The following is a 23300-nucleotide window of genomic DNA, read 5'->3' as shown; positions in this document are numbered from 1 at the left end:
CAGGTGCTCAAGAGTCTGCCACTATTTTATGGAGCACTTGCTAAGCACTGGGCCCTGGGCAACCATTCCACTAGCGCGCTCTCATTTATTCTAAAAACACCTTAGATAGGTGTCATCTCTTTACGCCCTGGAGCAGCTGAGGTCCAGAGAAAGGCTTTGGCCAAGAACAAGCCTGATAAATGTAGGAGCCACCAGACCTGGAAGTCTGACCATAAGGTGGGAAATGGCAGACAATATCCTTCAGATAAAGGCTTGAAAAGGGAGCAGCCATGCGGTGAAGAGGACCCAGTTCTACCTGAACCCCACCTTGGTCTGCCCTTGATCTCTACTAGACTTCAGCCCCACATCCTTCACCCCTCTGCGTGCTTGTCCATCCCAACTTGGCCGCCTGTACTATCATGTACCCATTCCCAGGTAGAAAAAGAAACTGCCAACCAAAATCAAAAATAGTGTTATTAATTCTGATGTCTCCGAAGCACAAAAAAAAAAAAAAAAAAAAAAAAAAGAACCAAAAAAACAAAAAAAAAAAAAAAGGAAAGAAAGAAACCACCCTTCCCACAATTCAGGCCCCAGGTCCAGGCCAAGGGGGCCACCCCTGCAGGCAGTGCAGGCCCAGGGGCTGAAGTGGTCCTGGCCACAGGCTCCAAGTGGGACCAGCCCATGGTTTGGCTCTTAGGGCCTGGCTGGGAGGCTGACTGCCTCCATCTGGGGAGCCCAGGCCCTGGACTGGGGATGAGAGAGATCAGGGGTCAAGGTCAGAGGTCTGGGTCACTCAGTTTTGGCACTCTGGCCAAGGCAGCCAAAGGTCAGGGTTCAGACATGTAGGCCAAAGCCACTCAGTTCTGTGGTCCAGCAGAGAGGCAGCAGAGCAGGTCCGTTACTGAATCCTAGGAGGAGGTCCAGTGGGCGCCAGGTAGCTCAGTACTGGTGTTCCAGCAGGGGCTGGGCTGCCGGGCTCTCACGCTCCTCAATAGGGGCAGGCCAGTCGCCCAGGGCACCCATAGGTGTGCCACTCTCAGGGGCACTGCTGTCCAAGCAAGGAATGTCCTGGGAAGCTCTGGGGGGTGAGGCCTCAGTGCTGACATCGGGGCTGAGGCTGAGGCTGAGGTCTAGAGGCGCCTGGGGGAGGGGAGAGAGGTTGGCGGGTGAGCAGGCCTTAGCCTTCTGGGACCCAACCCTCCCACAGGTGCCTTACCTGAGATTTGGGGGTACCTCCTTTGGGGCTCCCTGAGGCTGGCTCCCCGTCAGATCCTCCCAGCCCCTTCCGGCCCCCCAGGCTCCACTTCCCACTGGGGCCCTCAGAACTGAGGAGACCCGGGCCAGGGGGCCGTGAGGTCCGGGGACCCTCTGTGGGGATAGGCGATGCAGGGGGTGGTCCAGGGAGCCGAGGGGGAGGCCACTGCAGCAGAGGTGGGGGCCGCCCATCACCAGAGCCACTCAGGGAGGACCGCGGCCCCCAGCCAGGGCCTGGTGGGAGGGGTTGGTCACCATTGCCTGTAGGAGACAGATAAGACAGCAGAGACCTCAGCTGGGCTGCACTCCTCACTCACGGGTTCAGCCCAGCCTCGCCTGCTCACCTGCCGTGTTCTCAGGTGTGGGGTGTGCCACGGGGGGGTTATTGCTGAGGGAGGTCAGGCCACCGCCCCCACTACAGTCTGAATCATCCACGTTCCCGCCACTATTGCAGCCGGCGCCACAGCCCTTGTGAAGCCTGGGGGTGGAGAGGTAGAAAAGGGATCAGGAGGGACACGGCTGAGGCCAGAGGCCTCACAAGCATGAGTCCTCAGCCCCAGGACAAGTCATCTAACACCTCTGAGCCCCAGGATCCTCCCCTCTAAGAAGCTGCCACCTACTTTGCAGAGTCTTTTGAGGGTGCGTTGTCAACAGTGCTTGATGACTAAAGGCCACTGTCAGCTCTGGGGGTAAGGTGACATCTAGGAGGGGCAGGTCAGCTCTGGGAGGGGGTCATCTCTCGGGATTCAAGCCCTGGCTCCAGCACGTCCTCCCTCTGAGACCCAGGAGGGACATACTGCACCTCAGCTTCCTCCCGCGCCACACGTCACCCCTTCCCGAGGCCTCACCTCTCCCAGCTGCGCAGGAGCCAGCGGGCAATGGCACCCAGGCTGATGGGGCCACCCCACAGTGCCCGTAGCTGGGGGTGGCTGCCAGCCAGCGAGGTGGTGAGAGGCGACACGTAGATGGGGTAGCCAAGCGGCTGGTCACAGGAGGAGTTGATCATGTTGCGAAGCGCCTGCTTGGCGTTCTGGATGCTGCCACGCTCGGGGTTGCGGTTGCGCAGGAACACCAGCTCCTGCTGCTGCCCGGCCCACAGGCCGCGCACGCACTCCCGGTTCACCTGAGAGCCACACGCCAGGGTCAGGGGGCCGGCCCAAGGGGGTTTGGGGCAGGGCTTAGGGCAGGTGGGGCCGGCCCAACCTTGATGACTCGGAAGCTGAGGTGGCGCCGGTTGAGCATGATGATCTTGTACTCGTCGGAGGCATCATCCAGGACATGGCGCAGCGCCAGCAGGGAGGGCGTGTTGCTGAGGATGGCGCTGCGCCATGCTGGGTCACCCTCATGTGAGATGACCAGCCGCTCCTCGTTGGCCGCAATGGCATCATATAGGGCTGCTGGCTCCTCATATTCATCTGGGGACGTGAAGTGGTCCTGGTAGAGAAGACGGGAACAGGGGTCAGTGGCCCCTGCCCTGGAGAGAGGCTTCGTCCCCCACCTGCCCATGCTGCTGGGCACACCCCTCCCCAACCTGGTGAAGCTTGAGGGCCATGCGAACCCCAGGCGCCACAACGCGGTGAAGCAGGTCCATGTCGGCAAAGACCCACTCATCACGTGGGGAGGTGATGCGAAAATCCCCCTTGAACAGGGCGTGCAGGCCGTAGAGGAAGGGCTCCAGGCTAAGTGGGAGGAAAAACAGGGAGGGGAGAGAGGGGTATCGAGGACCCAGGGGTAAGGCTTCAGAGTGATCCAAGCAGAGGCCTTTCCTCACGCTGAACCTCAGTTTCCCCATCTTGACAAAGAGGCCAATCTCTGCCCATGTCTCTCACAGAGCACTGAGGAGCAGGCAAGGTCATGACCAGGAAGTGCCCTGCCCGTGGGAGAAGAGGTACCCCAACAGGAAGGGCCACTGCAGTTTCTGTGGCCACTGCGGCCAGAGACCACAGTGCTCTTCGTGGAAGAGGTGGGGTGGGGACGGCAGTAGGCCCCGCGGGACACCCGAGCACTCACCTTGCAGACATGCTGTGAGAGGCTGTCCCCAGGGCCCGGCGGCCCAGCACACACAGGCCAAAACACAGCGTGACCAGCGGGGAGTTCCAATCCTGGTCCACGGGCTGTGGCATAAGGACCCCCATCCCAGAGCCCAGCTCAGACCTGGGACAGGGACCTTGGAGTGCGGGCTGGGGCTCAGGCTAAGGGAGGCTCAGAGTGAGAGGAAACCAAATGGGGAGAAGGGGAGCAGGGAAGCCCAGGTCCCACAGCCCCAGGTGGCAGCCTCAGGTAGTGGAGCCTGACCTGGCTGCGCCGGGAGGCGCAGTACTGGATCCACTCGAGGTGCACAGCACAAAAGGAGGGCAGTGAGAGGCCAGACAGGCGGAGGTCATAGTCCTCATCCACGCTCAGCGAGAAGGTGGGATCCGAGTCGGCATAGCCGGGCGCCCGCACAGGCCTCAGGGCTGCCGTGATGCCCTCATGGCTGAGCCATACCTCCAGCTTTGGTGAGCGGCTCACGTAGTAGATGATGCTCTGGGAGAGGAGGGGCAGGCGTCAGGCCGGGGTCCCGGCCCTGGCCACTGGAGGAGAAAGCATGGAGGTTCAGAGGCTCCTCCCCAAGACTGAGCTGAAGTCCGCTTTCTGGGATGCCCCGCTCCTAGAGCCATCTCAGCTCTCAAGAGCAACCAGGCAAGTTGGCTCCTTCCCCTAGGCCAGGGAGGAGTGACAAAGCCGCCAGGAAGCACCCACTTACAGAGCAGGAAGTCCTGTGCTGGGGCTAGCACTCACAAGCAGCATCTGCCTGCCTCTGCCCTAGAATATGCCCCGTTTGTATGAGAAATTGAGGCTCAAACAAATGGCAGCCCCCAACGAGAACAAGATCATCACACTCAACATTTACCACCTCAGCTTCCAAGTCATCAAGGTGGAGCTGGCCCCACCTGCCCTGAACCCTGTCCCCCACCCGCCTCTGGCTGGCCCCAACACTATGGTGTGGCCCTCAGGTGAACCTTCAGTGCCTGTGCAGCCCGTGGGCCAGGTAGCAGCAGGAGCTGGTGTTCCTGCACAAACATAACCCCGAGCGCGGGAGCATCCAGATGTCACATGGGCAGGGGGCGGGGAGCGAGTGGGGCAGAACAGACTGAACTGCCGCCTGAACCCCGGACCTCCCCCATCATGACATTGTGGGATCCAGATCTCGGGGCCGGAAGGGCAGGCTGAAGTAGTGGGCCTGCCTCAGAGCGCCTGGGTCACAGGTCCCTTTAGGCAGCTGAAGCATGACAGCCATCAGGCCTCGCCTCAGAAAAAAGCCACGGGCACATGTGGTACCCAAAGCTGGGGGCTCCTGGACCTCTTGTTAAAAGGCCCTGTTGGGCAAAAGTACAGGAGCTTTGGAAGACAGGTAGCTGGCATGGCCAGGATGCACAGGCGGGTTAAGGCCGGCAGGGCAGCCAGTGAGGTGATGGGGATTCCATGTGCCACCCTAAGATCGAGCTAATGGGGCAGGCCCTTTGCCAGGGCAGACCCGCTCCAGACTGACTTTCTTGCCCATAGCTCGCCTCTACAATCCAGGCACCACCAGAGCTGCTAAAAAGACCCAGAAAAGAAAAGCTTCAGCCAGACAGGGTGGCTCACACCTGTAATCCCAGAACTTTGGGAGGTGGAGGTGGGAGGATCGCTTGAACCCAGGAGTTCAAGACCAGCCTAGACAATATGGCAAAACCCCATCTCTACAAAAAATACAAAAATTAGCCAGGCATGGTGGTGCATGCCTGTAGTCCCAGCTACCTGGGAGGCTGAGATAGGAGGATTACTTGAACCTGGGAGGTGGACACTGCAGTGAGCCCAGATGGCACCACTGCACTCCAGCCTGGGTGACAGAATGAGACCTTGTTTCAAAAAAAAATAAAAAAAAGAAAAGCTTCAGGGACAGGGAGAGGAGCTGGCCTGGCACATATCAGGTGCTTGGTTAACCTTCACCAGTGCCATCCTTTTCTCTGAGACAACACTCACGGTCATCTCAGGAAGAAAATGAAGACAGGGGGCAATACCAGCAGCCGCTCCGCCTGTGAGCGCTCACTGCGAGCTGGGCTCTGCCCAAGGTACTTCCCAGGAAGCACTGCCCAGACTCCGTGCAGCCTCAAGCCATGGTGCCTTTTCCTGCTCTTGTGGCCCTTCCCAGCTGCAGAAGCAGGTCTGAGAGCCCAGTAACTCCCACAGGAAGGGCAAAGCTAACGGGAGGGGCTCCGCCTCGACTGGCCAACCTCGAAGGCTGGAAAGGACCTATCCCTGCAGCTGGGACACTTCCCCAGATGCACCAGGCTCCCCAGCACACCCGCCTCCCCCCGCCCCACCCCTGGCAGCCCTGACTTGTCCTTCCAAGCTTCACCCTCAGTCCACATCCTCAGCGGAGCCACCCCAGGTCCTCCAAGCACTTCCTCCAGACTCAAATTCTGCCCAGCCTTTGAGGCAGCCTTAGATGTGGCCAGTCAGCTTCCCCATGGGACAAGAGACCTGGCCAGGCGCATCTCAACCTGCTGGCCCTAGCCTAGCAGGCACAGCAGGGCAACCTGGGCAAGGGCACCTCTCTCAAGATGGGACCGGAAGGTGGACCGGGCCATGACCTCTCGGTGACCTGGGACTGGGAATGTCCCTCTCTAGACACAGCCTCCTTCTTGATGAAAGGGGGGTGGTCTCACAAATCCTTGCCTAGGAGTGGCTGGGAGGGCAGAAGGAATGACAAATGACAGCTCCTCTGATATGTGGTGTGGACAGGATTTCCTTTGGAGAAGGACAGCCAGGGCCTCGTGAAACTACTCCAGAGAGAACCTAGGTGGCAGGCTCACCTGGGCCCCAGTAGGCCACCCACCGAGCCCAACATAGGGAGCGCCAGGGTAGATCCTAAGAAGGCACGTGGGAGCCTGCACTGTGATCAGCAGGCCACCCCACTCCCAGTACCCTTATTCTGAGCACCACAAGCCTCAAAATTCCTTTTTTTTTTTGAGACAGTCTTGCTCTGTTGCCCAGGCTGGAGTGCAGTAGCACGATCTCAGCTCGCTGCAACCTCTGCCTCCCAGGTTCAAGCGATTCTCCTGTCTCAGCGTCCCAAGTAGCTGGGACTACAGGTGCCCGCCATCACACCCGGCTAATTATTTTGTATTTTTAGTAGAGATGGGGTTTCGCCACATTGGCCAGGCTAGTCTCAAACTCTTGACCTCAAGTGATCCACCTGCCTCGGCCTCCCAAAGTGCTGGGATTACAGGCATGAGCCACCACGCCTGGCCAAGCCTCAACATTTCTGCCATCTCAGAGAACTGCAATAACCCCCACTTCTCAAGGGGTAAGCTGAGGCACACAGGGAAGAAACATTCCAGGCTGATCAGAACCCCCATTCCAGGGCTCCTTATGTACCCCACATTGCCTCACCAACCCCCTCCCACCCCCAAGAGGTCTCAAGATCCTCAGGCCTGGCTCAGAGCCCCCAGGCTAAGGCAGGAAAGCTCTGTGGCTCAGGGCCAGCCTGGGTTCAAGGCCTGGCTTGGCCATTTTCTTCAGATTCTGGAACCTCTGCAAGCCAACTTCCACATCTGTGAGATAGCAGGGCCCCTCTCGAAGGGTGGGGGACTCCACCCAGCTCAGGAGAGATGCCCAGCATAGCGCCCACCCGTGGTAAATGTTACTGCTCAAGCAGCTGCTCCCATGATGATCGTTAACGTGACAACTGTTAGCTCTACCACTGCTCTGTGCTGGGTGAGCTGGGGGCAGGGGCTGGTGGTTTCAAAGGCTGGCCTCTGCAACTGCCCACCTGCCCCATACTCACTGCCCAAAGCAAGCCTTCCTTGCCTAGGCACCTATCAGAGCCATATGGGCACAGAGGCCCCTGCAACCTGAGGTCTGGCAGTGGCACCTCAGGGGACACTTAAACTCTCTGAGGCCTCAGCTTCCCTTGGACAAAACAGGCTCCCAACAACCCAGAAAGGGGGTACTGGGGCCTCTGGTCAGCGAGCGCTCACCCGCAAGGGCCCTGCTGCCCGGCCACACCTGCCCACCGTACCTTGACATAGTAGGTGATGAGGATCTTGCGGAGGTCGAAAACCTGCAGCATGGAGGCAGCATTATTGTCACTAATGCTATAGCCCTCCAGCACGTACTTGCTGGCTGTTACCTCCCAAGCCAGCCAGCGCTGCCCAAAGGCAGCATTGAAGGACAGGACCCGTGGCAGGTGGCCAGGTTCACAGCAGCAACAGCCCTCGTCCTCCTCCACACCCTCGGTGATGGCCTCCACCTCGCGCTGCTGGCAGTAAGTGCCTGTGCAGGAGGGGTGTGCAGTCAGGGGCTGCTAGGACAATCCCTACCTGCCCTGTCCTGGGAGAGTGACGAACATGGCATCAGAGGCCTGCTGCCATTCACCCCCCTGGACGCCAGGGGAGTCAACCTTATTGGATGCCAAGATTCACGAAAGAGCGCCTGCCTTTCTCCTCCCAACTCCCAGCATCCAAGGGCAGGGCGGGAGGGAGCAGGGACACGGTCTGGCCCCTCTGCACTCTCGGGCATCCAACACACACGTCTTCCTGAGAGGAAGGAGCTGGCTCACTCATGGCGCCCAACCCATGGGCCAAGCCTGAGACCACAGAGCAGGCTGGGTGTGAGAACTCAGACCTCCAGGCCCAGGCCCTCACTGCAGTGACCTGTAGAGTCACTGGGACCTAAAGTTGGAGCAGGCACAGGGCTTGGCCAAGAGACCCTGCCACCTCATTGCTCAGACTGGGAAACGCAGGCCCAGGGAGGAGGAGTGCCTTGCCCAAGGCCACCCGCCAGCCTGGACAGAGCTGAACTGGACCTCCTTCGCACGTGCTATTGAACACAGCTTCCACATCAGGCCCGAGCCGTGCCTGCCCACCCGAGCCTGGTCCTGCGGCTCACCCCGGAACTCAAGGCCACGCAGCTGGAAGGTGACGAGGCCATTGCCAACCTCGATGAGGTGCACCAGGGCGTTGAGGTAGTCGGAGGCCAGGACGAAGCAGTCACCAGGGCCATAGTTGCCCCAGCGGCCCAGCACCAGGTCCCCACACAGTGTGTGCTGCAGCGAACGTGTCAAGTGCTCATAGAAGATGGAGTTGAGGTTGTTGTCATCAGCGCCTAAGACCCAGAACAGACGGGCAAATGGACAAAGTGACAAGTTAGCGAGGCTCCCTCCCCAGGGAGGCCCTGCCCTAAAGCCCCTTGGATGGCTGGGTACACACCAGGGTTCCGGTCCAGCTGTGTGACCAGGCGGGTGTTGGAATGATCCACACGTTTAGTGCTGTTCAGAGAGAGTGCAACAAGGCGGTTGGCCGAGAAGGTGAAGAGAGGGTGCACCCTGCTCATGCTCTCCCTGTGCCACAAGGTCAACGCCATCCAGGACAGCCCCGTTATGCAGGCAGATGAGGAGACTGAGGCTCAAGTACATGAAGGGACTCACACAGGACACACAGCCAAGAAGCTGGGAGGCTAAGCTCATCCCCAGACCCCACTATCCCCAAGCTGTAAGCCTGAGGCCTTGGCCTGGTGCAGGCTCTCCCTGCATCGGATCTGCCACCTCATGTGTCCCCACTGTGACCAAGCCCTCCCATATCTGCTGTGGGCCCCTCTGTGGGTGGCCTCCAGCCTGGGCTCCAAACCTCTCCCTTCCTGCCCTGCTGGGCATGCTCCCGCCTCCTGTGAGACTCACTTGTAGTCGCGCTCCCAGAACTTGAGGGGCCGAGCGTAGGACATGATGAAGACGGCACTGCCTAGCAGTGGGTTGAGAGGCGTGGAGAAGAGCCCCGAGAGCAGGGCCTGGACGAACAGCATGGCCGAGTCTGAGCCACAGTCAAGGAGGCGGCGGGCAACAGGACCTCCCAGCCCCCCACCACCCCCCACTGCCCCAGGCCACAGCCCTCCCTGCACACCCCCACCCAAACACAGGCTGGATACGTGGCACGGCAAACGGCTGGGCAAAAGCGTGGAAAGCCGAGCCCCAGGTGATCTGCCAGGGCGCGATGTAGGTCAGCACGAAACGCAGCTTGTACAGCAAGTCCCACAGCTGGCAGGGCCAAGAGGGAGAAGAAAAAAGACATGCAGGGTCACTCATGGAAGCCCCCGGATGCCAGGCCCCATTCAGAGGCTTGGGTCATCGCACTGGCTTGGCCCACGGGGGCCAAACTCAAGGTCACTGCCAGCCCTTGTGCTCTGGACATGGCTCAAGGCACCTGATGCCATTAGCAACCCCTGCCTGAGCTCAAAGGGGGCGGTGGCCATTTAGTTCACACAAGTACCCTGTGAGCTTCTTATTCCTATTGCTGGCCCCTTTTCACAGATGGGAAAGTTGAGGTTCAGTGAAGACAGAGAAGATAAATGACTTCCTCAGGTCACGCCACTAGGTCACTGGTGAGGCTGAAGCTAGACTATAGTACTGAAAATTGAGGACAGCCACAGGCCCTGCCCTCAGAGGGTACGCAGTGTGGATGACCGCCATCCTGGGCCAGGCCAGAAAACAAGAACAGAATGCCCACGTGAGGAAGAAAAAGGCTCAGGCCTGCCTGGGGTTCCAGGTACCACTGCTGGCCTCCAGTAGAGTGTAGGAGCATGGTTCCTTAGTTCAAAGAGCCCCCCAAGCCGTGGCAATGCCACAGCCGGCAGAGCACCTATACACGCCCAGGCAGTAGGGGCTTCTGAAACTCAGCTCGGACTGCTCTGGATCCAGGGTGGCAAAAGAACGCAGAACTCAGAGGTCTGCGTCCAGAGGATAAGGCCAGGTCCTGATTACCCTAACCATTTCTGAGGAGGTGGTCGTGGGGTCAGACAGGCCTGGGTTCAAATCCTGGCTGACCACCAATTCTCTGGAAGCCTGAGGCAAGTCCCTCAACCTCCTTCAGCCTCAGCTTCCTCTCTGTAGAGGGTGGAAGTAACCCCTTCCTTAAGAGGCTGCTGCAAAGGCCCACGGGGTTGATACAGAGCGGTGGCCACAGGCCCTCAGGAAATTCTCTTCCCACCCAGGCAGAAGTTGGCTCTGCTCCCATTGGACAGCCTGGGGTCTGGGCCACAGCCACCAACTCACCTTGCTGCAAAGCAGGGACATGAGGAAGTAGTCAAGCAGAAAGCCCTGGGAGAGGCGCGGGTAGTCAAAGTGGAAGAGCAGGACGGTGAAGGCCAACGTCAGGTACTGCTGTGGGGGGCAGCAGAAGGCTGAGCGCAGCAGCTTCAGCCCAGCCACGGTCATCAGCAGCGCCCGGCAGCTGTGGGCAAGGGGCAGGCATCGGGTGCTTGGTAGGGGACCGGGGCAGTGGGTATAGGTGTCCCATCCCTCACCTACTCTGGCCGGAGAGCAACCCCTGGCCTCTGCTCTGCTGGGCTGGTCCCTGCTCTTTTGGGCCCGTGACTCTTAGTCTCTGCTCTTCCAAAGGGAGTGGTGGGAACACATTTGCCTTTGAAGAAGCAACCACTTCCTGGGATGGCGTGTCAGGAGCTGGGGTCCTGCTTTAGCTTGCTAAACAACCTTAGACATGACTCATTCCCTCTCTAGGCCTCAGTTTCCCCATGGATCAAAAGGGAAAGCGGATGATGGGATCGTTGAGGGTGGGGTGGTCCTCACTAGAAGCAGTACTTGTCCGGGTGGCTGACGACTGTGTGGGCGTCCACCGTGAGGGCGTTGAGCACCACGGCGGGGTAGATGAGGTACTTCTCTACGCACTGCAGGCCAGCATACAGCTTCTCAAACCACATCACCTGGGCGGCACCTGTGTGGAGAGGCCAGGACTCAGCACCTGGCTTCCACATGCCTGCCTTCCCTGAGGAAGTCCTTCCCTAGGAGGGCAGGCTGTGCGGTCCTGACTCCTCGGAGACCCTGGGGGGAGGGGCTGATCTGTGGCAGCTCAAATGGGAGCAGCGAGCCCCAGCAGGGCAAGGGCTCCACATGCCACTTAGCACATCGAGGCTTGCTTTATGGCAGGTGCTCTGCTCTGCTGTCTGTTAAAACAAGGCCAATGATGAAATCGCAAACACCTACGTACAGCAGGCTGGCTAGGGCCTGAGTGCACAGTGAGCCCGTGAGCTGGGCCCTTCTAAAGGGCAGACCCCTCGGTTCAGGCTGGTTGTAGCCACAGAGGGATGCTAGTCTGGGAAGCAAAATCTTCTGTCGTTTAAGAAAAACTCAAGAAACATGGATCTTCATATCTCAAATCAAGATGCTAAAATACAGGCTCCAGGATTTTTTAAAAACCATTATGCAGCCCAGTGAAGATGTGCTCCAGGCAGCTCTGGTCCACTGGTGATCAGTGTTTAATTCTGGACAAGAGATCCCTTCAGGGCCCTGGGGTTCTAATTCTTCCGTCTTCTCACAGACAGGAAGGAGGGCAGGACCAGGGCAACACAGGCAAGGGAAGGGCACAGCAGGGCACGAGGAGAAGAGTCGGTGGAGAGCGCAGCCGGGCAACACTGACACAGAGGGCAGGGAGGGTGCAGAAAGGGTAGTGTGGGCGGCGAGTGCCCCCTGCTGGCACTCCTAAGCCGAGAGGACCACAGCTCCCACCAGCCAGGCTGCAGCCCGAACCACTGCCCAGGCCTGGCCATCAGGGGTGGGCACTCACCGCGCACTTCATACTGGCTGTACTCCAGCGGCTTCAGCACGGGCTGTGACAGGCAGAACCAGGGCAGCTGTTTGCGGAGTTGTGGCAGCAGGTAATGTGTGAAGAAGCCCACGGCCCCAGCCAGTGCGTACAACACGAAACCCAGCACCGACTGCAGGAGGGAGAGGCCAGAGGCTCAGCTGATGGGAGCAGGCCAAGGGACCACAGAGGGCCACCTGGCACAGGCCGGGGAGGGGCTGCCCACGGCGCTCAGATTGAGCAGGCTCCCGCCAAGACAGCGAGAGGCAGCAGCGGCCCATGCCACACAAACCTTCAGGGCAATAAAGACGGTGCTGGCGCTGATGGCGAAGGTGAGCACGGCGATCACCACACACATCACCAGGTCGGAGTGCAAGACCTCACGCTGCAGGGCCAGGAGAGACATTCAGCTGCCCGGCCAGGAGAGACACTCAGCTGTCCAGCAGCCCAAGCTGGACATGCCCCTCCCAGGACCCCCAGGACCTGTCACCACCTCCCCACAGACCCCCACCCCCCACCCCCTCACCACCGACTGGCGCATCTTGTCCGGCAAGGGGTCCGGGGGCTCGGCCCGGGCTGTCTCCAAGCTGCGCTCCTCCAGCTCAGGGAACAGCTTGCTCCGGATCAGAGACCTGGGGGTGAGGAAGAGTCAGGAGGAGGCCGCCCCTCCTTCCCCCCAGCCCCAGTCACGGGCACATGCACAGACCACAAACCCCTACTGGGCAGACACAAACACACGACCCGGAGCACACCCACCAGAGCACGGTGGGGTCGCTGCTCTGCCGGCTCAGGTGGTAGGACAGCGCCACCAGGAGGCCACAGAAGACTGAGAAGAGGACAGGGACGTGCTGCTCTGGCCACGGAGTCTGCGGAGAGAATCCATGCTGGTCAGGGGAGGTGAGGTAAGCATGGGGCCCGGGCTGCCCCCGTGTGAGAAGCCACTGCTGAGCCCAGTTCACAGCCCCGCCCCAACCACCCTTACGCACTGCAGCATGCCCCCACCTCGCAAGCCACCCCTACCTTGATGGCCCCAAGGCAGAAGCCGTAGAGCAGGGCAGCAGCCAGCAGGCTGCGGGAGAGGCTGAAGACTGCCGTGAGCGGGCTGGTGGCAGCTGTGTGGAAGGGAGAAGTACAGCCCAGCTCTCACCTGCAGGTACCCCACCTCAACCCTAGCCGCGCTTCCCCTCAACTCCCAGAGGCTGGCCTCCCTGGAAAGGCACCCCCAGCCCATTGTTCTCTGCTGCCCCAAGCCCCAAGCGGCCTTCAGAGCTTCCAAGATTCTCAGATATAAACCACTTGCCTGGGGAGGGAAGGAGAGGGGAGAAGGCAGAAACCTTGAGTCTGCAGTACAGACGCAGGAGAAGGTTCCGCAAGGGTGGAGCCAAGGACCCAATCCGAGGGCCCTCCTGGGCCTCCACACGGGCCCCATCCCTGAGCCACCTGTGGGCATCATACCTGTGCCCCCGAAGCCGTGCATATCTATTTGCTCCAGCAGGTACATGAGGCAGGTGTTGACCTGGGGCAGGAGGCCCAGGAGGAAGACGAAGGGGAAGCACAGGGTGAACACTGGCAGGGAGGGGACACGAAGGCCTGGTCAGCCTGCTGGCTTTCCGCGGCCCACCCTCGGGGACTCACTCTCCTGGGCCACCTCATCCCTGCCCCAGCCTCACCAGTGGCCACGTCTCGGGCACAGAAGAAGAAGGAGGCAGAGAAGAGCGTGAGGCCGTAGAGGGAGACAGGTGGGAAGGGCTGAGCTGAGCCCAGGGCGTCCAGCAGCCAGATGAGCAGACAGCAGATGCAGAAGTAGACAGGACGGCTGTACGCGATCACCCAGTTGTGGCCCTGAGGGGTCAGCCCATGAGGAGCTGGGTCTCCCCGACTGGCCACACCTCTGACACATGCACACACTCAAGGGCCCCAGGCCTGGCCCTGGGTCCAAGCTGGAGAGCCTGGCCAGGTCGGGGCGATGGGGGTGGTGAGGGAGCCCCAGCCCTCCATGCCCTACCCTCCTCCCCACCTGGTCTCAGCCCCTCCCGGGGCCTCCTGGCCAGAGGCGCTGCTCCATGGGTACTCACGTGCATGGGGGACGCCGCATCAGGCTGCACACTCTGGAAGAGACAGGGCTACGTTGGCAACTAGAGCCGATGCCCACGGGATGGTCAGAGGCCCCGGACCTGTTCAGCTCCACCACTAGGCAGTTATGAGTGACCAGGTCAGGCCCCCGAACTGTCCTGAGCCTCAGTTTTCTTGCTTATAAAAGAGCTGGCCAGCTCTAGGGAACCTTAGACAAATTATCTACCTTTCAGCTTATACTCCTTAAAACTGGAGTTGTGGGAAGGGCAATTTTGGGAAAAGTCGGGTGGGGAAGGAAACAGAGAGAGCCCGGCCTGACCTTCAGCAAGGAGTACTGGCAGGAGGCGATGACCAGGCAGAACTGGAAGACCCAGATGTCAGTGAAGAAGCCCTTGAGCAGCAGCAGGTAGCCCAGGAAGGCCACAAGGCTGCTCAGGCCCACGCCGAAGATGTTCTCCAGCACTCCCCGCGTCCTGCAGGGACAGCCTAGTCAGGGCGTGCCCGTCCTGCCTCACCTTCCAGTGGGGCAGTGGGGAAGATGGATCTTGCCCTAAAGGCCCAGCTCTGGGACCGTGCCCATGCCAGACCCTTGTCCTCTGAAGATGTGAACACCTATAACTTTGCGAAGACGCGGCCCGGCAGCACCTGCTCCAGCGACCATTGTATTGCTCTCTCCTTCCCAATCTTTGCCTGCTCTGGACATTGAGGGCTGAGAGCTCAGGGTGCCATTACTCCCGGGATTCATCCATCCCCAGCTGAGACTGAGTTAACTGCACATGGCTACATCGTGCATGCTGCCTTGGGCGTGCCACGCTATGCACACAGGACCAGCACCCAGTCCCTGTGCCTAGAGAAACCCAGATGGACGGGAAGCCACATGGGCTCTAGGCCCAAGTTCTCTACACTGGGTAGAAGTCATCTGACTTCTCTATTGGATTTTCTGGGACTCGGTGTCCCCTCTGAGAAATGGGAAAGGTGAGATAACTGGTCTGTGAGCTTTTCTAGGTTACAGCACTCGATTTTCAAATCAACAGAAGCTAATAAAAAAAAAGTGAATAGGATGGCCAGGCGCGGTAGCTCACGCCTGTAATCCCAGCACTTTGGGAGGCCGAGGCGGGCAGATCACAAGGTCAGGAGATCAAGACCATCTTGGCTAACACTGTGAAACCCCATCTCTACTAAAAAAAAAAAAAAATACAAAAATTAGCCAGGTGTGGTGGCGGGCACCTGTAGTCCCAGCTACTCAGGAGGCTGAGGCAGGAGAATGGCGTGAACCTGGGAGGCGGAGCTTGCAGTGGGCCGAGATCACGCCACTGCACTCCAGCCTGGATGACAGAGAGAGACTCCGTCTCAAAAAAAGTTTTTTTCAGCAGGACTTTGGAACAAACAGATTTAATACAGCACCACCCACTTGGCCACCCCTTTACACCACAAATGAACCATAGAAACCACCACTGCAGACTCCAGCCAACGACAGGCCCTCAGCTTCCCCCGAGTCAGGCTCTCTGCTGCCATGACTGCCTCCACAGGCACAGAGTCTGGGGAGCCAAGGTCCAGGGGCTTTCCAAGAATTGGGGGCCAAGGCCGCGGGACACTCACCGGTCCAGCAGAGCCAGCAGGGCAAGCCGCTCATAGCGCACAGAGGTCCAGCGGCCAGGGAGAAGCCAGTACTTGTAACTATGCTGGGCCCGGGGTGGCGCTTCTTCCATCAGTGTCTGCTCCTGGGATTCGTGCAGGGAGTCCTGGTCCAGCAGGTCAAACTGCAGTCCCCACAGCCGCGGCCGTCAGCCCCGCCACCCCCCCACACGGTCTACTGTTACCCCCCTTCAGCACACCGGTCTGGTTGACCATTTCCATCAGCACATAAAGGCCCCTGTCTAGCGGCCCTGGACCCCACCAGAACCCTTCATCCGAAAGGGCTCCTCCTCTCTCCAGGTTCCCAGGACGTCGCCCAGTGGCTGCAGGGGCTGCCTAGAGTCACCCGCTCCCACGCCTGTCTTCCCCAGTCAGGCAAACTCTCCCACCTCTTCTGAAGCTCAAGGAAGTCCACTTGTCCTTTGGGACCTGGCACAAATGCTACCCTCCTCCCAGACAGGGCCTGTCACTGTCACTCTGACTACCCCATCCGAGCGTGCATGCAGGGCTCAGCCTTGAGGACAGGCCTAGGTGCCAATGCCAGCCCTGAGGCCCTGGGCACATGACTTGACCTCTCGTTTGTTGTATCCTTCACTCAACAAGCACTTGTGGGGCCCCAGCTATGGGCCCGGCCCTGCCCTGGGCTCCAAGGATAAAATGGCGAGCCAGAGGCACGCAACCCTTCCCTCTGGAGGCGGCCGCCGGCCACGCTTCCACCCCACATGGTTACAAGGAAGAAATGAACCAGAAGCAGGCAGGTGGGAGCTTCTGGGGGCTGCCCAACCTATCTGTGGCCTTGAGGTTCAGGTGCCGGGTACCCTTTTATGATCATTCTTTAAGCTCTGAGATGGCGTTTCACGCATTTTTAGTGCTTCTGGTGTTAATAGATTAAGTATATAAATTTACTGTCCAAACTGTGATATTCTTAAGAGTGACAGAGCACTGGTAATGAGTATACTGAGACAGGAAGCGTTAACAGAGAGCACCCCAGCAGCCACACATGCACAGTGTATGCAGGGCAGCACAGTCACCACAGGGTCCCTGCTTGCCAACAGAACACTGCCACTTCCGCAAGTATCATCATTAACACCCATGGCCCCTGTTCACTGTGGGCCCCTCCAGAGTTAGGAATGTACTCCAAAGGAATTCGTAGTAAGCAAATAAATGACTTCTCCAGCCATTCAGACCCAGAGTCTCTGCCAACATCAAAGATCAGGACAGACACAGTAGGGCCCCTGGAGCGCTCACTCAGCACTGCCCGTCCCTCCTGGGGCGCCTGGGCAAGCTCTCTATGCAGGCCGGACTCAGTGATCTGCCCGCCCCGTCACACCCCACTAGCACGGCCCTTCCCCGGCTGCTCCTCACCTCCGGGATCTCCAGGGGCACCCGGCGCACCTGCATGCCCTGCAGAACCACAGGCCTCGGCTGCAGCAGGTTCAGGCCGCCTGTAGCCTCAGGGACATCAGCCGAGTGGAAGCTGGAGGAATGCGAGTGTCGGTCCCTGTGAGAACAGCAGCCATCAGGATCCCCCCACGGGCGAGCCCTGGGGCTGGGTGGGGTCGAGGCCGAGGCCAAGGCCAGGCAGGTAGGGCTGTCTGTGCCGAGACCAACCAGGGCCCAAGGGACAAGTGCTGGGGTCAGGTGGCAGAAGTGCCTCCCTCCCAGACCCTGGCCCGAGTGTCGAGGCTGTGCCCTGGGCTTCCTAGAAACTTCCTGCCCGGAGTGCCATGGAGCCAGGGACCCCAGGAGGTCTGTCCTTTGCTGCTCCCCATCCTCTCCCTGCAGATCTGAGCTGCCCCTGCCCAAGCCCAGCAGGAAGAGAGCAAACTCCAGGCTCAGGGAACTTCCCAGAGATGCAGGCCACCAAGACAATGGCTTGGGAGGCCAGGCTTGGGAACTCACCAGGCTCCATTAGCTGTCTGCTCCCCTTGCTGCCCTACAGGGTTCTCGTAGCCGCCTCCAGCCAGGCCAAAGGTGTAGGAACGCCGCACACCTGGGGCAGGGTATGGGAGATGAGGCAGCGTGGCAGAGACAGGAGCACCAAGGCCCGGCTCACGTGGGCACCAGACCCATCAAATGAGGCAGAACCTTGTGCTGTGTCCTCTGAGAGGGCAGCCCAGCCTCTGGAGAGGAAAGGGCCTACAGGTCAAGAGCCTGGGCGCGGCAGTCACCTGTCCTAGCTTTAGATCTCCCCTGTACTGTAAGCTGAGCCTCTGTTTCCTCAACAGCAGAGCAAAAGATGACACAAACACCGTGCCTCAAAGAGGCTGCAAGGATGATGTCTGGCAGCATTAGCAGTGTACCTGCCACAGGGCCGAGCGAGCACCACTGCTGGGAGGACTCAGGCTGTTGGGGGAAGGCAGGGAGGCACCGGGCCGCCGGGCTTGGGAAAGGCTCACCGCTCTCATCGTAGAAATAGTGCACAGCACCCTCAGAGGTGTCATCAAAGGTGCAGGCCTCATGCACATTGGCACCGGCCCGGGTGAGCAACAGTGAAGAGGCGAAATGCAGCGCAGAGGGCAGCGTCAGCGCCCGGGAGTGGGAGGCAGCCCGGCCCCGCTGAGCCTCCTGCAGGCTGCTGGAGAGGGTCAGACCCAGGTCAGCGCCAGCTAGAGCTTGCGGGCCCTCCCCAGCCCCCGGTGCCCCTCGGCCCAGCTGGCAAGGTGCTCACCTGGGCGGCGAGCCCATGACAGAGGCTGGAGGGGTGGGGTTGCTGCCTGCATTGTGGCGTCTCCGAATGGCCTGGGTCCGCCTCACACTGCTTGAGCAGTCCCGCCTGCCAGTCTCCTCGGCCGCTGCCCAGAGAGAGGCCCCCAAGTGTAAGTGACAGATGCTCAGACAAGGCTGGGGGAGTAAGGCTGGGGACGGTGTTCCGCCAGGGAGCTAAAGGCCTAGTACAACCACGCCCCGGCTCTGAGGCCCAGCCAGGTCACACAGCCCCATGCTCAGTTTCCTTACTTGCAAACAAGGATGACACTGATCGGCCCTGCCCCACCCCACTGGTGGTGGGAGGATGAGTGTGGATGATGAGAGTCCTCAGGGGACAGAGACTCAGGTGCTAATCAAGGATGTGGAGCCAGGTGGCTGAGCCCCATGTCTAAGAGGTTTGGCAGACAATGTCAATCACCACCAGGCCCACGTCCATCTGCTGCCTACGACCGAGGCTGAGCTGACACTGACCAGGTCCATTCTTACCTGCCCTTTGCCCAACCCCAAGCCCGTAGCTCACGTCCCCCAGCCCCTGCCTCTAGAGCAAGCACTCACCTCCCCCCACAGCACCTTCCTCCTGCAGCTCCCCCCGCCAGCCGGGCTGGTTGGCAGCGGGTCCCCTTCGCGCCTCAGCAGGCAGCACAACAGGCTCACTAGCAGCCTGCTCCACCCCAACCTGGGCCTCCAGCTCTGCCTTGCAGCCAGCCAGTGGGGGCCTCAGAACATCACCCCCAGCCCCATCCATGCTCAGCACACGGGCATGTGTTTTAGCGCTAGCAGTACTAGGCGTCCGCTGGGTCCCATATGGCCGCTTGGGGGGCACAGCAGTTCCCTCCTCAGCCCCATGGGGGGCCCTCCGCTTTCGGGGTCCCCCTGCTGCACCCCGGGAGCTCTCAGGGGAGTAGCAGGAAGTAGAAGAGGAGCTGTCAGTACTGTAGCGGCGCTGCGATCGGAGACTGGAAGCCGGGCTCAGTTCACTGCCCTCACTGGTGTCTTCATCCTCAAAGAAGCCCCCACCTTCAAGCAGGGGCCGTCGAGGGGCACGGCCAGGTGGAGAGTGTCTTCGCAGGGGTGGCTGCCGTTTGCTAGGCCGTAGCAGGGCCAAGTCCTTGGGCCGCACGACCAGGAGCGGCTCAGCCAGGCCCGGTGGCGTCCCTGCTCCAATGACCGTGTCAAAGGAACGCAGCGTGTCATCTGAGGGGACCCCGGCATCTGGTGAGGCAGGCAGCTCAGCCTCAGAGGGTGGGTCTGTGTCGCTGCCCTCAGGGGCTGGCCCCCCTGGGGGGCTGTCCAGATGGGTGGAGTTGGTCTTCTCACTCTTGAAGCTGCTCAATGTCTCCCTGTCAGTGCCGCTGAAGCAGGAGTCTGAGGAGCCGGCTTTCTGGGGCGTGGGCTCCCCTGAGCCCCGCCGGTCAAGGGGCTGATAGCCACCTGCCCCCCTGCGTTGTTCCCGTCGACTGCTGGTCCTCACCAGGGCCCGGTCAGGCCGGGTCAGGGTCAGGAAGCTCTTGCTCAGCTCCTGGCTGAGGCTCCCCTTCAGCAGGGGGCTCATGGGAGTGTCAGCCATGCTGCTCCCACTCCAGGGCGCTCCATCTCCAGCCAGGGGAGAAGGCTCTGAAGAGTCTGTACTGGGAAGAGAGGGGTCTGGGACAGCCCCTGGAGGCGTCTGGGGAAGGTCTCCAACTGCCAAAATAAAGGGAGACAGAAAATGAAAAAAGGGTTTTCTGCAAAAGAAACTAGTGGTTAAGGGAGGTCTTATGCCCTGTACTTTCCCTGAGAGCCCAGCCACAGCAGCACACTGGGGAGGTCCCACAGAGGAATACAGAGGAGACCCAGGATGGAGCCAAAGTTGAGGGGATTCAACAACGAAACAGCTGGTCTAGCCCACAAGCCTCGGCCCCATAAGGCCCACGCACTCAGTTTCTCCTGCGAGCTGAGCTTCAGCATCTCTCGGTCGGCAGAAGTCACGATCACATTGTTGCTGCCCTGCTCCCGCACCAGCTCCTTGATGTCTGCAACCATGGCCCCAGAGGTGTCAGCAGGACCCCCTGGCACAGCACGCCAGCCCCTGTTCCACAGCACTATGCTCCAACCCTGAAGAGCAGCCACCTACCTCTAAGGGGCCCAGAGTCCTCCATTCGGGGCAGCAGCTCCTGAGTAGACAGAGAGAGCCATGAAGGAACAAACAAGGCAAGAAGTAGGCTCAGGATGCACCCACAGTAGGGACTGGCTCGCAGAGGGACAGGAGGACAAGCTGAGGTCCAGGCCCACTCACCGAGACCTGGTTGAAGCCAAACACAGAGTGCTGGGAGCTGCAGCGCACCGGGGGTGTGGAACTGACTTTCCGGAACACTGTCATCTCCACTCCGGGGTCCCTGGCGGTGAAAAAGAGCAGCAGCTTTGAGCTAACCTCTCCTCTGTGTATGCTACTTCCTCCCATCTTTGTCACTGCTTCTTCTTCAGAAATCACTTTACAATTCCAGGGCTAACACAGGACAAGTGTTCACAATCACTCAGAGAGCCAATGTTCCCTAAGCCCCTACTCCACCCTGCAAGGTTCCGGCCCAGGCACCAAAAACCCTCAATCCCCAGCACAGCCCCTACCCCACCCACCTGGGTGGATTGCTGTCCCCCTGGGCAGGCTCTTCCTCCAGCTCCCCCATGGTAGAGCTGCGCTTCTCCACGATCTCGCCCTGGTCAAACATGGCATGAAGCCGATAATTGACAGTCTTGATAGTAGCAAAGATGACAGCCACCACGAGGCAGTACACGCCGGCCACCATCAAGCTGGGAGGCAGGACCTGAAGATGAAAGTAAGCCAAGTCCCTTTTCACAAAGCCTCGCCCCCACAGGATGTACCTGCCATCAACATCATAGCTGGGATTCACAGACTCACAAGAAAATTTCATCACCTCTCCACACAACCAGTACACAGACCTCGACAAAGAGCTCTGTATTCTGCTTAGCTGGATGAGATTAAGTGTAGGGTTCAAGGTCACTCGATCCAAAAAAGGAAGACTTTGGCCCCTCTTCCACACAGACCCAAACTCTGCAGTGATTCCTCTCTCTCCACGTCCCAGAGCCCAGGGCACTGCCCCGAATCCCTGCCAGGCTGCCCTCCCTCTCCCGGCTGGAGTTACAGGTGGCCGTGGCGTCTCACCATGTACAGTAAGAAGGGAAAGATGAGCAGGAAGATCCAGACATAGAGGTGGAAGCAGTTGGAGAAGGTGCTCTGGTGCGGGTCGAAGAACCAACCGCCGGTGAGCGAAGCCCACACCCCCTGGCGCAGGATCTGCAACACCTGCGACCCCATGGCCCCGCCGCTGCTGCCCGCGCCCCCCTCCCGGGACCCTCATGGGGGCGGCCCCCGGCCCATGCCCCGTCTGGCGCCTGAGGGCCCCGGGGCCCGGCCTCACGCTCACGCCATGGCCTCCCCCAGCGGGGGAGGGGGGCTCGGCCGCGCGAGGATGAGAGCAGGGGGCGGGGCCGGCCGGGACAGTCAGCGGTGCAAGGCCCGGACGCGGGGGTGGGGCTGCATCAGGGGCGGGGTCCGGGTCCCCACTCCTGGCCCAGAATTGCTCCGAGGGGCCGAGCCGGCAGGCAGGCGCGGGGCACGGGCCGGGTACCCGTCGGCGGCATCCAGAGGTGGGCGTGGGGTGGGTGCTCCCGGGGTGCAGGCGACAGCTCCCTAGTCTCCGGACCAGGGAGAACCCCAGGATCTGGGGTCCACTTTCGGGGTCGCAGGTCACTTGCTTGGGGCTCCGCGCTCGCCCGGCTTCTGCTGGTGCCGGCCTAAGGAGGAGGCCGGAAGAAGGAGCCGCGAACCGCCAGCCTGCAGTGGCGCATGCGCCCAACGGTTCCAATTGGGACCCGGAAAAGGAAAACTTGACGGCATGAATGCGCAAGCGCAGAAAAGTGATGGCACGGTAGGACGCGAGGGGTGCCCTTTGGGCGTGCGCAGAGTCCAGGACTAAAACAAGTTCGAGCGTAAAAGCGTTTGGGCGCATGCGTAGACCCAGGCGTTGCCAACCCAGGGTAGACGACTGGGCGGAACCAAAGAGACAGTTGAGTAGCCATTGGGTAACGGCAATGTAATTGGCGCACAGCTCTTCCAATGAGTTACAGGAGGCGGGGAAAAGGTGGAGGCGTGGACTCCCCTAGTAGCAGCGAGAGTTCTGCACTACCGAAGCACGCCCCTCTCGGCCCGCCTCCTTTAATGCTGGACCTCTACGTCACGACCGATTTCGCTCCCATCGGCGTCTACTTCCGGGTCAGAGCTCAGACCTAGGGTGTAGAGAACAACCTTCCGTAACAGGCAGGAATAGTCGAAATAGGATAGCGTCGTCTTTAAAGTGACAGGCTCAAAGCAATTGGGGCAGCCCTATCCAGAAGTTGTGAGGGCGACTCAGCTATTCTGAATCCAATCCTGGGCAAAGTTCTGGACAAGTCTCAGGTTTCTGCCAATGGGGAAGGGATATGAAGAAGCGGATTGTTTCCCAGGTGAGGAGAAGAGGAGAGCCTTAGGCAATCCACTCCAAGAGCTTGAGGTGCAGCCAGTTCCGTCTGTCCTCCAGTCTTCCCCACCCCATCCTACTAGCTCTACGAGGCAGAGCTTTCTCGTACTCATATATGAAAAGAATGGCCGGGCGCGGTGGCTCACGCCTGTAATCCCAACACTTTGGGAGGCCGAGGCGGGAGGATCACGAGGTCAGGGGTTTGAGACCAGCATGGCCAACATGGTGAAACCCGTCTCCACTAAAAATACAAAAATTAGCCGGCCGTGGTGCCACGCGCCGGTAGTCCCAGCTACTCGGGAGGCTGAGGCAGGAGAATCTCTTGAACCCGGGAGGCGGAGGTTGCAGTGAGCTTAGACTGCGCCATTGCATACCAGCCTGGGCGACAGAGCAAGACTCCGTCTCAAAAGAAGAAAAAAGAAAAAAAAAGAAAGAAAATAATGAGGCTCAGAATCGATGGATCGCACAGTCCCACAACTTCGCAGCCAAGACCAGACTCGGGTTCACCCCCTTCCCAAGT

The 23300-nt window shown here is 60.0% G+C and overlaps 1 protein-coding gene across 6 annotated transcripts; it reads right to left on the bottom strand.

The window, feature by feature from the left end:
* Window positions 1-435: 435 nt before the first annotated feature.
* Window positions 436-22115, bottom strand: PCNX3 (pecanex 3). 6 transcript variants are annotated; one of them, XM_003313129.6, is made up of 35 exons: window positions 21427-22115; window positions 20880-21067; window positions 20542-20641; window positions 20380-20419; window positions 20183-20278; window positions 18822-19949; window positions 18229-18352; window positions 17957-18135; window positions 17460-17550; window positions 16923-17058; window positions 15522-15643; window positions 14242-14395; window positions 13925-13957; window positions 13520-13691; window positions 13305-13415; window positions 12870-12961; window positions 12606-12715; window positions 12376-12481; window positions 12142-12234; window positions 11832-11982; window positions 10838-10982; window positions 10304-10481; window positions 9181-9289; window positions 8936-9065; window positions 8469-8527; window positions 8149-8364; window positions 7280-7533; window positions 3529-3759; window positions 3244-3347; window positions 2765-2912; window positions 2437-2667; window positions 2082-2356; window positions 1578-1711; window positions 1196-1494; window positions 436-1119 (listed from the first exon to the last, which is right to left on the bottom strand). In XM_003313129.6, the coding sequence occupies exons 1-35, from the start codon at window positions 21577-21579 to the stop codon at window positions 919-921; spliced, it is 6093 nt and encodes a 2030-aa protein (XP_003313177.1). In that variant the 5' UTR covers window positions 21580-22115; the 3' UTR covers window positions 436-918. The 6 variants fall into 6 exon arrangements, with proteins under 6 accessions (XP_003313177.1, XP_009421766.1, XP_009421765.1 ...); XM_009423491.5 differs by having other exon boundaries at window positions 15522-15664; window positions 21427-22073; XM_009423490.5 differs by having other exon boundaries at window positions 15522-15682; window positions 17957-18132; window positions 21427-22073.
* Window positions 22116-23300: the final 1185 nt, after the last annotated feature.

Source organism: Pan troglodytes, chromosome 9 (assembly GCF_028858775.2).
Source record: "Pan troglodytes isolate AG18354 chromosome 9, NHGRI_mPanTro3-v2.0_pri, whole genome shotgun sequence".
NCBI classification, from domain to species: Eukaryota; Metazoa; Chordata; class Mammalia; order Primates; family Hominidae; genus Pan; species Pan troglodytes.
The sequence above is the reverse complement of the archived record's forward strand: the minus strand, read 5'-3'. Positions and strand labels throughout refer to the sequence as shown.

Excerpts from the sequence above, each read along its gene's own strand:
- PCNX3 (XM_009423488.5), bottom strand. The coding sequence starts at position 21,579 with ATGGGGTCGCAGGTGTTGCAGATCCTGCGCCAGGGGGTGTGGGCTTCG. Across the intron at positions 12,716-12,869 it reads TCTGCCTTGGGGCCATCAAG|ACTCCGTGGCCAGAGCAGCA; the intron begins GTAGGGGTGGCT and ends TTCTCTCCGCAG. Across the intron at positions 12,482-12,605 it reads AGCGACCCCACCGTGCTCTG|GTCTCTGATCCGGAGCAAGC; the intron begins GTGGGTGTGCTC and ends CCTCACCCCCAG.